We start from the raw sequence: 10,992 nt of genomic DNA, 5'->3' as shown, positions 1-10,992 counted from the left end.
ACATTTCCGTCACACGCTTGAGGTATTCGGCCAATCACAACGCACTGGATAGCTGGCCAATCACAGCACACCTCGCTTTTCAGACCGATGAGCTTTGTAAAAATCGACGCGTTTCAGAAAGGTGGGGCATAGAGGAGAAACAATAATGTACAGTATGTGGAAAATAATGTGTTTTTGAACCTTAAACCTCATTACACCAAATACACCAAATACTGTTCTTTTTAGCAGCATCATATGACCCCTTTAAAAACAAAATCACATCTGGAATCGTCAGCTCCACCCAGAGAGGAAGTAGAGAACTGGGCCTGTCCAACTCCAATATTGACTACATCCAGACTGATGCTACCAAAGATGTAAGAGCACAGGAAATGACTTTGGAGAATTTGGATGTAATTGCATGTTATTGCTATATTTGTGTCATTACAGCTATATTAGTATGTTGCTTCATTTCATTTATCAAATAATTCATATATTGCATCACTCAATAGTTAATTTCTATTTTACAGTTTGGAAATTCAGGAGGTCCCCTTATAAACCTGGTGAGTCACTGACTGACATTTACACAACATACTGCTAGTACATTTTGGCTTTAGAAACAAGGAAGTTGAGGTGTTTAATTTTGCACATCAGATTTCATTTACAGCTCATTTGACTAATAACAGAAGTACAAATCTGTCTACCTGATCAATCTAATTGAGAACCTGATTGGTCAAGTTAGCATGATGTAATGCATGTGATACGAACTACCGTGTCATGTTTGTAACCTTCAGGATGGTGAGGTCATCGGCATTGATACCATGAAAGTGACTGCGGGGATTTCCTTCGCTATTCCCTCAGACAGAGTCCGCCTCTTCCTTGAGCGTGCAGCAGACAGAGTAAGAATGACCCTTGACCTCACAGCATCTCATCTTGTTAGTGACATCATTTGTATCGAGGTCGCTGATGGATGTGTATCGGCTGTTTTCAGAGTCCTGGTTTGGAGAATCAGGATCAAAACGGCGTTACATTGGAGTGATGATGCTGACTTTGACCCCCAGGTGCCAATCTGTGTTTTGATACCAGACCCTAAATGTGTGTGAGATGGTCACCGAGTATTTTTTAAATTTATTTTAAATGGTGTTTTTGCCTCTTCAGTATAATCGAAGTGCTGAAGACGCATGGCAGGTCCTTTCCTGATGTTTCTCATGGAGTTCTCATCCACCGTGTTATTATAGGATCTCCAGCCAATAGGTAAGCAGCACTGCTCTGACCCCACAGTGCTGTGGTTTGTTGATAGAGGCCTCCTATTGTTGATGTCATTTCCTGTTTTCTGTTTCACAGAGCTGGAATGAAACCTGGGGATGTTATTGTTGAGATAAACGGGTCAAAGGTGAACACGTCAGAGGAGATCTATAACGCTGTGAGAACAAGCGACAGCTTAAACGTGGTGGTCCGGCGGGGGGCCGACCTCCTCATTCTGCATATGACCCCTGAATACACGGAGTGATGCCACGTGAAGCTTAAGCATATAAGTAACAGAGTAAGAAATGGTTTGGCTGAGTGAGAAATGAGAAGCGAGAGATGATTTGAGAATGAATGTGAGAAATTATCATAGTTGGAGATGTTTAAGAAGGTAATCACGTAAAGGGCTGAACAGTATAGTATGAAGGCTGGAAACTCATGTAGTCGAAATGTTTTAATTGTGCAGTTTGTGCCCTTTTTTTTTTTTGGAAGTGTGTGAATTAGTGTGGATGATTTTGAGCATTACACTGGATAATTGTCAGTGTGTCCTCTCAAACTACACTGTATCAGTATTGTTTTTGAAGGAATACCACTAAATATTTGAGTTAAACAGTTTGTCTTGAGATGAATGAACATTTGGCTACCATAATAAAAGTGGGTGCTGTTATTCCAACATTGCAGGGTTTTTTTGTATTCAGTGTATTTTAATACATGTTTAAAACAGCTGTGACTTCACAATAAAACATTGGAATATCAACATTTTTGGATCATCATTATATAATCACAGTGCTTTCAGAAAACGTGACGAAGTACACTTTCATCTTAAAAATGAATATCATTTTGTTAATCCGCCCACATACTAGACTACATTATTTTTTCAGAAGTCGTCTGATTGCTGTTCTTTTCACGTTACACAACTGTCTGTCATAAGCGATGTCTGTTCCGGTCAAAACACATTTCAGACTGTAGCCTACAGGACTTGGACTGCAGACAAGTCTAGATATTTAAAGGGATAGCTGACCCAAATATGAAAATGTTGCCATCATTTACTCCCATCAAGTTGTTCCAAACCTGTAAAGAGTTTCTTTCTTCTGTTGAACAAAAAATAAGATATTTTGAAGAATGTTGGTTACCAAACAGTTGCCGGTAGCCTTTGACTTCCATAGGATTTTTTTTCCCCATACTATGGAAGTCAATGGCTACCAGCAACAACCACACATTATACTCATTTAGCCCTGATTTAGCGCTCGCCAACAGTTGAAGATCGCCGACAAAAGCCCAAAATTGGAGGCAAATCGTTACTTGTTTACACGAGTGACGAACAATATGTTTGAATTTTCAAATAATTCAGTTTGCTATGCAGTTGCTAGGGTGTTCTGGGTAGTTGCTATGCATTAGTGGAACAAAATAAGATTGAGACAAAAATATTTAAAAGGCACTGTATAGCTGTTTTGGCTTCTCCAGATTTTCATCTTTATGAGTGTTAAGCAGAGGCCTTTGTAATATAACTTGAGTCATGACTGATCATTTATTATGACCATTTATTTGTTTAATGGGTCATGAAACTTGAAATGATTTGTATTACAACTTTAAATAACACTTTATTTTCATCTTTAACAGTTTCACATGAAATGTTAATTTTACTGTAACTGAACACACAAATGCATAACTAGTTCAGTAAAAAGACAAATCTATGACAGCGTGTAAAAAACGTCACTGAAGCTTTAACAAGTCATACATGAAAGACCATTTGAAAGTAAAATAGGAGTTGAGTCAGAGCTTTGAAGCATAATATACATTCACACTTTGCAACAGCTTTTAAACACGAATGCTCATCTGGAGTACAAAACATTCAAGTACTTTTAACTCACAGAGACAGCAGCACACGGGCTGCGTGATGCATCAACAAGGCTTTTTAAACCTTTAAGAAAATAAGCACCTGATTGCACTGTAAACACATACGACAGGCAGTACAACTGCACAGCCTGACAAATGTTCATTTACATCTAATCCTCACACTACTTAAGCCAGACTCAGTGGCTAAGAGTGTTTTTTTTTTTGGGAGATCTTTTTTTATAAAAAATTACAGGTTATGTCAGTACAGTTATACTCTTGGCGTAAAAACATTGGATATTGTAGATTTTAGGATTTCTGTAATTGCAATGTGAGAAGTTACTTAGTTTATGGCTGGTTTGAATTAATAAATATTTTACTCTGGATTAACTGACATATTAGATTGTCCCAATTTGCTAATTATATCAATCTGGTGATAAGATTATGAGATCTGGTTGTTAAGTTGTCCAGGGTATTTCTCAAACTTCTTCTCAGCCTCCTCACTGAAAGCATCACCTGAAATAAAGACAAGAGCAAATAAATCTTTCAGTATTTGACACTGAATGGAAGCACTACCCTAATGTACTCTTACTGTTTCTGCAGTATATAATACGTAAATTGTGCATAAAATGTAATTTTTTTTCTGTATGCACAGAATTATTTACTACCTGGATTATTTACTATTTAACAGAGTATGGTACACACTTAAATGAACTGGAATTAATATCAGCTAATATCATCTTTTTTCTTGAATCATTATTTGTTCAGACTGCCAAGAAAGTTTGTGGAAAAACAGGATTAAATGTAAAATGAGTTTTTAATTCCAAGATGATTTATTTAATTGCAGCATGCAATGTCCCCGCACCATGTCAGATCATGTGACTAGAATGTAACTTACTACTGTTTATGGTTGCATAATTCTGTTTTCTTACAGTATGTATTCCATTCCGAACATAGACATTCTCTAACTATTTTCACCCAAAAATGAACACTTACTGAAAATGTATTCACCCTCAAGCCAACCAAGGTGTAGATGAGTTTATTTCTATATCAGAACAGATTTGGAGAAATTTAGCACTACATCACTTGCTCACCAGTGGATCCTCTGCAGTGAATGGGTGCCGTCAGAACGAGAGTCCAAACAGCTGATAGAAACATCACAATAATCCACACGACTCCAGTCAATCAATTAATGTCTTGTGAATTAAAAGGTTGCACGTTTGTAAGAAACAAATCCATCATTAAGGCATTTTAACTTTAAACCATTGATTCTGGCCAAATAATAAGTCCATGATACATAATGACATGTTCTCCAGGGGGAAAAGTCCATTCCCTGTTGTCATCTCACATCAAAATTCACCGACATATTTGTTTAGAACAGTTTTGGTCTGTTTTCGCTTGTAAATGATACGTGATCTGTGCATATTTACTCTCCTGATTCAGAAGAGACAACTTTTTCACTGGAGAAAGCAGTATTATGCATAGAGGACTCAGTATTTTAGCTGGAAGCAATGTTTTGAAGTTTAAAACGACTTGATGAATTTGTTTATTACTAAAAAGTGGCTTTTCAATTCAATGACTGGAGTCGTGGATTATTTGTGGATTATTGTGATGTTTTTATCAGCTGTTTGAACTCTCATTCTGACGGCACCCATTCACTGCAGTGGATCCACTGGTGAGCAAGTGATGTAATAATACATTTCTACATCTCGGAAGGCCTGAGAGTTCAGGAAATTTTCATTTTTGGGTTAACTATTTCTTTAAAGCTTTGTATTCATGTCTCACCAATATGGCAGTTATGGACCCAGATCCTGTGGCCATCATATTTGCAGTTACATTTCATGGCATTGTTTGTGAAGTCACTCTCGGCAACCTCATAGTTAGGATTTATCACAACCTGGAAAAGAAGCAAAAACAAGTCTAAATCCTCTTAAATCAATAGAATACATGTTTTTGGTGACTGGGGACAATCGTCTGCACCCATTCTCGGACCTGAAGGATATAATTTCCTGGTTTGACATCAGTAATATCGATCCACTGGCAATCAATGTCATGGCGATACAAATCCCAGCATCCCACTGTGATGCCCTGCTCACCAAAGTTAGCACACTCATATCTCTTGGAAACACCTAGAATAAACACAGATATTTACACAAGTGAAAATATGTCCTACTGAACAGAACTGACTGTAAATGTGTATTTGGATGAGTGATTTACCTTCATCACAATCTGTGTCCTCCAGGCAGAAGCTGGCTTTGTGTCCTTCTGCCACTTTAGTGCCATTGGCAGACATCAGGTCATAGTGTGTGAAGATGTCCATACTATGATAATGCCTGTGGAATCACACACACATAAATCATCTGCTTGTCTAAAAACTGGTCAGAAATAATACGATTATGTTGCGGGTCCCATTTGACCTACATTCGATTTTTTTAAACCGCTTGAAACGCTGGTTGAACAATTTATTGTTGTTAATTTACAATTTATCTTCTTGAAATTTTTTGATTTTTTTCTCATTTAGGGTCATGAATGTGTATGCAAATTTGCAACACGTAGACATGTTTTGGAAAGACTATACAAATTTACAGTGGTTACATTGATTGTGTAGGAGTAAAGATTACTCCCAATTGGTTTCCATGCAAGTCACAAAAAATCAACACTGAAAGCAAAAGAGTCAGGCAAAAAAGAGACACAATTTTGAGTCAACCCATATGAAAATTAACCATGATTGTATTGTAGTAAAAGTGTAACCATGTTTTTTTTATTTTTACTACAAATACTATGGTTAAACAACTATGGTTAATTTGTGCTTACCATGGTTTAACTATAGTAACCATGTTTTTTTGGTTTTATTTGTGGTAAAACCATGGTTCATTTTCGTAGGGGAAACTGGCCTCTAAAACAAAGGTAGGAACTATTTTTGTAACACAATAGGAGTTCATATTTTCTTATATTTTATATTTTTTTAGTCTCTGACAAGCTACAATAGAGGTTTTCTGATTTTTACATTAATCTTTGTTTTTTTCTTAGTTTTGATTTTTGGTGAACTGCATGAAAACCAGTGGGCTCAATTTGACCAGCAACACAAAAAGTGTACCCAGATTTTCAACACAACACAGGAATAAAAAAATGATTTAATAACAGTATGGTTACCCGTGACATGCGTGCCAGACCCATGAGTGACGGCCTGCTTTGGGCCTGAAGTCAGCCCGTCCGATGTTGTGTATCTGTGAGGAGAAGCGGAGCAGGCGGCGATGACCGTAAGGCCAGTTAGCTTTAGCGGCGCTCTTGGACAGACAGTCCTCCTCTGCTGCACAGTACAGCATGTGTAACGGCCGGTCCTCTATATACGTCGTCTGCTGCACTAGCGGTGCATTCAGCACTAGATCAGATGCAGCTGGGGGAAGAAAAATGTACATATTAAGATGCCAAATGAAAGTTCAAAGAAAAAATATAGTCTTGGCCCTGGAATTTGATTTATATTTTTGTTTCTATTTTGACATTGCATGTTGGTCACTGAACTGGATGTCTGAGGTTTTAATGTCTGAACAAACAGTTTTGCTCAACGTACAACAGTTGAGAAAATGATATGTTGTCTCATTTGTATACATAATCCAGACAGGTGTAAGTCATTTGAAGTCAAGCCTTTGCCATGTGAGGTTCACTAATTACAGGCCAGTTCTCAGAAAAAGATAAACAGCAGACTGACCACAGCTCTAGATCTACCATCAGCAGCAGACTGACCGTCTGAGAGGTGAGAATTCCAGTCATCATAAAAGTAATATGAATAACTTTCGCAAAACTCTTATACTGTTTCAGGGCCTGAATTTTGTTTTGGAAAATGGGGGGGAGGGTATTTTTTTAGACATATTTTTAAACTACCATAATTCAACCTAAATGCCTAAATCACCCAGTGTATTTGTGAATAATGTTGTTGATTCATATTTCTATTGTGAGGAAGATACTTAAAAAGAACACAAGTAAAGAGTCAGTAATAAAATAAGAATAGATAAATGACAAGCAATGATGTTCATTTACATCTAATCCTCACACTACTTAAGCCAGACTCAGTGGCTAAGAGTGTTTTTTTTTTTTGGGAGATCTTTTTTTATAAAAAATTACAGGTTATGTCAGTACAGTTATACTCTTGGCGTAAAAACATTGGATATTGTAGATTTTAGGATTTCTGTAATTGCAATGTGAGAAGTTACTTAGTTTATGGCTGGTTTGAATTAATAAATATTTTACTCTGGATTAACTGACATATTAGATTGTCCCAATTTGCTAATTATATCAATCTGGTGATAAGATTATGAGATCTGGTTGTTAAGTTGTCCAGGGTATTTCTCAAACTTCTTCTCAGCCTCCTCACTGAAAGCATCACCTGAAATAAAGACAAGAGCAAATAAATCTTTCAGTATTTGACACTGAATGGAAGCACTACCCTAATGTACTCTTACTGTTTCTGCAGTATATAATACGTAAATTGTGCATAAAATGTAATTTTTTTTCTGTATGCACAGAATTATTTACTACCTGGATTATTTACTATTTAACAGAGTATGGTACACACTTAAATGAACTGGAATTAATATCAGCTAATATCATCTTTTTTCTTGAATCATTATTTGTTCAGACTGCCAAGAAAGTTTGTGGAAAAACAGGATTAAATGTAAAATGAGTTTTTAATTCCAAGATGATTTATTTAATTGCAGCATGCAATGTCCCCGCACCATGTCAGATCATGTGACTAGAATGTAACTTACTACTGTTTATGGTTGCATAATTCTGTTTTCTTACAGTATGTATTCCATTCCGAACATAGACATTCTCTAACTATTTTCACCCAAAAATGAACACTTACTGAAAATGTATTCACCCTCAAGCCAACCAAGGTGTAGATGAGTTTATTTCTATATCAGAACAGATTTGGAGAAATTTAGCACTACATCACTTGCTCACCAGTGGATCCTCTGCAGTGAATGGGTGCCGTCAGAACGAGAGTCCAAACAGCTGATAGAAACATCACAATAATCCACACGACTCCAGTCAATCAATTAATGTCTTGTGAATTAAAAGGTTGCACGTTTGTAAGAAACAAATCCATCATTAAGGCATTTTAACTTTAAACCATTGATTCTGGCCAAATAATAAGTCCATGATACATAATGACATGTTCTCCAGGGGGAAAAGTCCATTCCCTGTTGTCATCTCACATCAAAATTCACCGACATATTTGTTTAGAACAGTTTTGGTCTGTTTTCGCTTGTAAATGATACGTGATCTGTGCATATTTACTCTCCTGATTCAGAAGAGACAACTTTTTCACTGGAGAAAGCAGTATTATGCATAGAGGACTCAGTATTTTAGCTGGAAGCAATGTTTTGAAGTTTAAAACGACTTGATGAATTTGTTTATTACTAAAAAGTGGCTTTTCAATTCAATGACTGGAGTCGTGGATTATTTGTGGATTATTGTGATGTTTTTATCAGCTGTTTGAACTCTCATTCTGACGGCACCCATTCACTGCAGTGGATCCACTGGTGAGCAAGTGATGTAATAATACATTTCTACATCTCGGAAGGCCTGAGAGTTCAGGAAATTTTCATTTTTGGGTTAACTATTTCTTTAAAGCTTTGTATTCATGTCTCACCAATATGGCAGTTATGGACCCAGATCCTGTGGCCATCATATTTGCAGTTACATTTCATGGCATTGTTTGTGAAGTCACTCTCGGCAACCTCATAGTTAGGATTTATCACAACCTGGAAAAGAAGCAAAAACAAGTCTAAATCCTCTTAAATCAATAGAATACATGTTTTTGGTGACTGGGGACAATCGTCTGCACCCATTCTCGGACCTGAAGGATATAATTTCCTGGTTTGACATCAGTAATATCGATCCACTGGCAATCAATGTCATGGCGATACAAATCCCAGCATCCCACTGTGATGCCCTGCTCACCAAAGTTAGCACACTCATATCTCTTGGAAACACCTAGAATAAACACAGATATTTACACAAGTGAAAATATGTCCTACTGAACAGAACTGACTGTAAATGTGTATTTGGATGAGTGATTTACCTTCATCACAATCTGTGTCCTCCAGGCAGAAGCTGGCTTTGTGTCCTTCTGCCACTTTAGTGCCATTGGCAGACATCAGGTCATAGTGTGTGAAGATGTCCATACTATGATAATGCCTGTGGAATCACACACACATAAATCATCTGCTTGTCTAAAAACTGGTCAGAAATAATACGATTATGTTGCGGGTCCCATTTGACCTACATTCGATTTTTTTAAACCGCTTGAAACGCTGGTTGAACAATTTATTGTTGTTAATTTACAATTTATCTTCTTGAAATTTTTAGATTTTTTTCTCATTTAGGGTCATGAATGTGTATGCAAATTTGCAACACGTAGACATGTTTTGGAAAGACTATACAAATTTACAGTGGTTACATTGATTGTGTAGGAGTAAAGATTACTCCCAATTGGTTTCCATGCAAGTCACAAAAAATCAACACTGAAAGCAAAAGAGTCAGGCAAAAAAGAGACACAATTTTGAGTCAACCCATATGAAAATTAACCATGATTGTATTGTAGTAAAAGTGTAACCATGTTTTTTTTATTTTTACTACAAATACTATGGTTAAACAACTATGGTTAATTTGTGCTTACCATGGTTTAACTATAGTAACCATGTTTTTTTGGTTTTATTTGTGGTAAAACCATGGTTCATTTTCGTAGGGGAAACTGGCCTCTAAAACAAAGGTAGGAACTATTTTTGTAACACAATAGGAGTTCATATTTTCTTATATTTTATATTTTTTTAGTCTCTGACAAGCTACAATAGAGGTTTTCTGATTTTTACATTAATCTTTGTTTTTTTCTTAGTTTTGATTTTTGGTGAACTGCATGAAAACCAGTGGGCTCAATTTGACCAGCAACACAAAAAGTGTACCCAGATTTTCAACACAACACAGGAATAAAAAAATGATTTAATAACAGTATGGTTACCCGTGACATGCGTGCCAGACCCATGAGTGACGGCCTGCTTTGGGCCTGAAGTCAGCCCGTCCGATGTTGTGTATCTGTGAGGAGAAGCGGAGCAGGCGGCGATGACCGTAAGGCCAGTTAGCTTTAGCGGCGCTCTTGGACAGACAGTCCTCCTCTGCTGCACAGTACAGCATGTGTAACGGCCGGTCCTCTATATACGTCGTCTGCTGCACTAGCGGTGCATTCAGCACTAGATCAGATGCAGCTGGGGGAAGAAAAATGTACATATTAAGATGCCAAATGAAAGTTCAAAGAAAAAATATAGTCTTGGCCCTGGAATTTGATTTATATTTTTGTTTCTATTTTGACATTGCATGTTGGTCACTGAACTGGATGTCTGAGGTTTTAATGTCTGAACAAACAGTTTTGCTCAACGTACAACAGTTGAGAAAATGATATGTTGTCTCATTTGTATACATAATCCAGACAGGTGTAAGTCATTTGAAGTCAAGCCTTTGCCATGTGAGGTTCACTAATTACAGGCCAGTTCTCAGAAAAAGATAAACAGCAGACTGACCACAGCTCTAGATCTACCATCAGCAGCAGACTGACCGTCTGAGAGGTGAGAATTCCAGTCATCATAAAAGTAATATGAATAACTTTCGCAAAACTCTTATACTGTTTCAGGGCCTGAATTTTGTTTTGGAAAATGGGGGGGAGGGTATTTTTTTAGACATATTTTTAAACTACCATAATTCAACCTAAATGCCTAAATCACCCAGTGTATTTGTGAATAATGTTGTTGATTCATATTTCTATTGTGAGGAAGATACTTAAAAAGAACACAAGTAAAGAGTCAGTAATAAAATAAGAATAGATAAGCAATGGGCAATGGCACAAACAAATACAATAACTAGATACAACTAAAATTAACTGTG

At 36.9% G+C, this 10,992-nt stretch overlaps 3 protein-coding genes across 4 annotated transcripts in view; 1 reads left to right on the top strand and 2 right to left on the bottom strand.

Moving 5' to 3' along the window:
* Positions 1-1,486, top strand: part of LOC107678491 (serine protease HTRA2, mitochondrial-like) — a 6,586-nt gene extending 5,100 nt beyond the window's left edge. Inside the window, exons 5-10 of the mRNA XM_016473771.1 lie at positions 244-353; positions 507-539; positions 771-875; positions 970-1,037; positions 1,135-1,230; positions 1,321-1,486. Coding sequence (XP_016329257.1) covers positions 244-353; positions 507-539; positions 771-875; positions 970-1,037; positions 1,135-1,230; positions 1,321-1,486 — 578 coding nt within the window. The remainder of the gene's footprint in view (positions 1-243; positions 354-506; positions 540-770; positions 876-969; positions 1,038-1,134; positions 1,231-1,320) is intronic.
* Positions 1,487-2,896: 1,410 nt separating this feature from the next.
* Positions 2,897-6,445, bottom strand: LOC107678548 (lysyl oxidase homolog 3-like). The gene is made up of 5 exons (XM_016473845.1): positions 6,208-6,445; positions 5,272-5,387; positions 5,047-5,183; positions 4,840-4,951; positions 2,897-3,570 (listed from the first exon to the last, which is right to left on the bottom strand). Exons 1-5 carry the CDS (start codon positions 6,378-6,380, stop codon positions 3,497-3,499), a joined length of 612 nt encoding a protein of 203 aa, XP_016329331.1. The 5' UTR covers positions 6,381-6,445; the 3' UTR covers positions 2,897-3,496.
* Positions 6,446-7,092: 647 nt separating this feature from the next.
* LOC107678544 (lysyl oxidase homolog 3-like) overlaps positions 7,093-10,992 on the bottom strand; it is an 18,660-nt gene continuing 14,760 nt past the window's right edge. For both annotated transcript variants that reach the window (XM_016473839.1, XM_016473838.1), the window contains 5 exons: positions 10,076-10,319; positions 9,140-9,255; positions 8,915-9,051; positions 8,708-8,819; positions 7,093-7,438 (listed from right to left, as the gene is read on the bottom strand). In XM_016473839.1, coding sequence (XP_016329325.1) covers positions 7,365-7,438; positions 8,708-8,819; positions 8,915-9,051; positions 9,140-9,255; positions 10,076-10,319 — 683 coding nt within the window. In that variant the 3' untranslated portion in view covers positions 7,093-7,364. The remainder of the gene's footprint in view (positions 7,439-8,707; positions 8,820-8,914; positions 9,052-9,139; positions 9,256-10,075; positions 10,320-10,992) is intronic.

Source organism: Sinocyclocheilus anshuiensis, unplaced genomic scaffold, assembly GCF_001515605.1.
Source record: "Sinocyclocheilus anshuiensis isolate Anshui unplaced genomic scaffold, SAMN03320099.WGS_v1.1 scaffold536, whole genome shotgun sequence".
In the NCBI taxonomy this organism is placed as follows: Eukaryota; Metazoa; Chordata; class Actinopteri; order Cypriniformes; family Cyprinidae; genus Sinocyclocheilus; species Sinocyclocheilus anshuiensis.
This window is presented reverse-complemented; position numbering and strand designations above follow the sequence as displayed.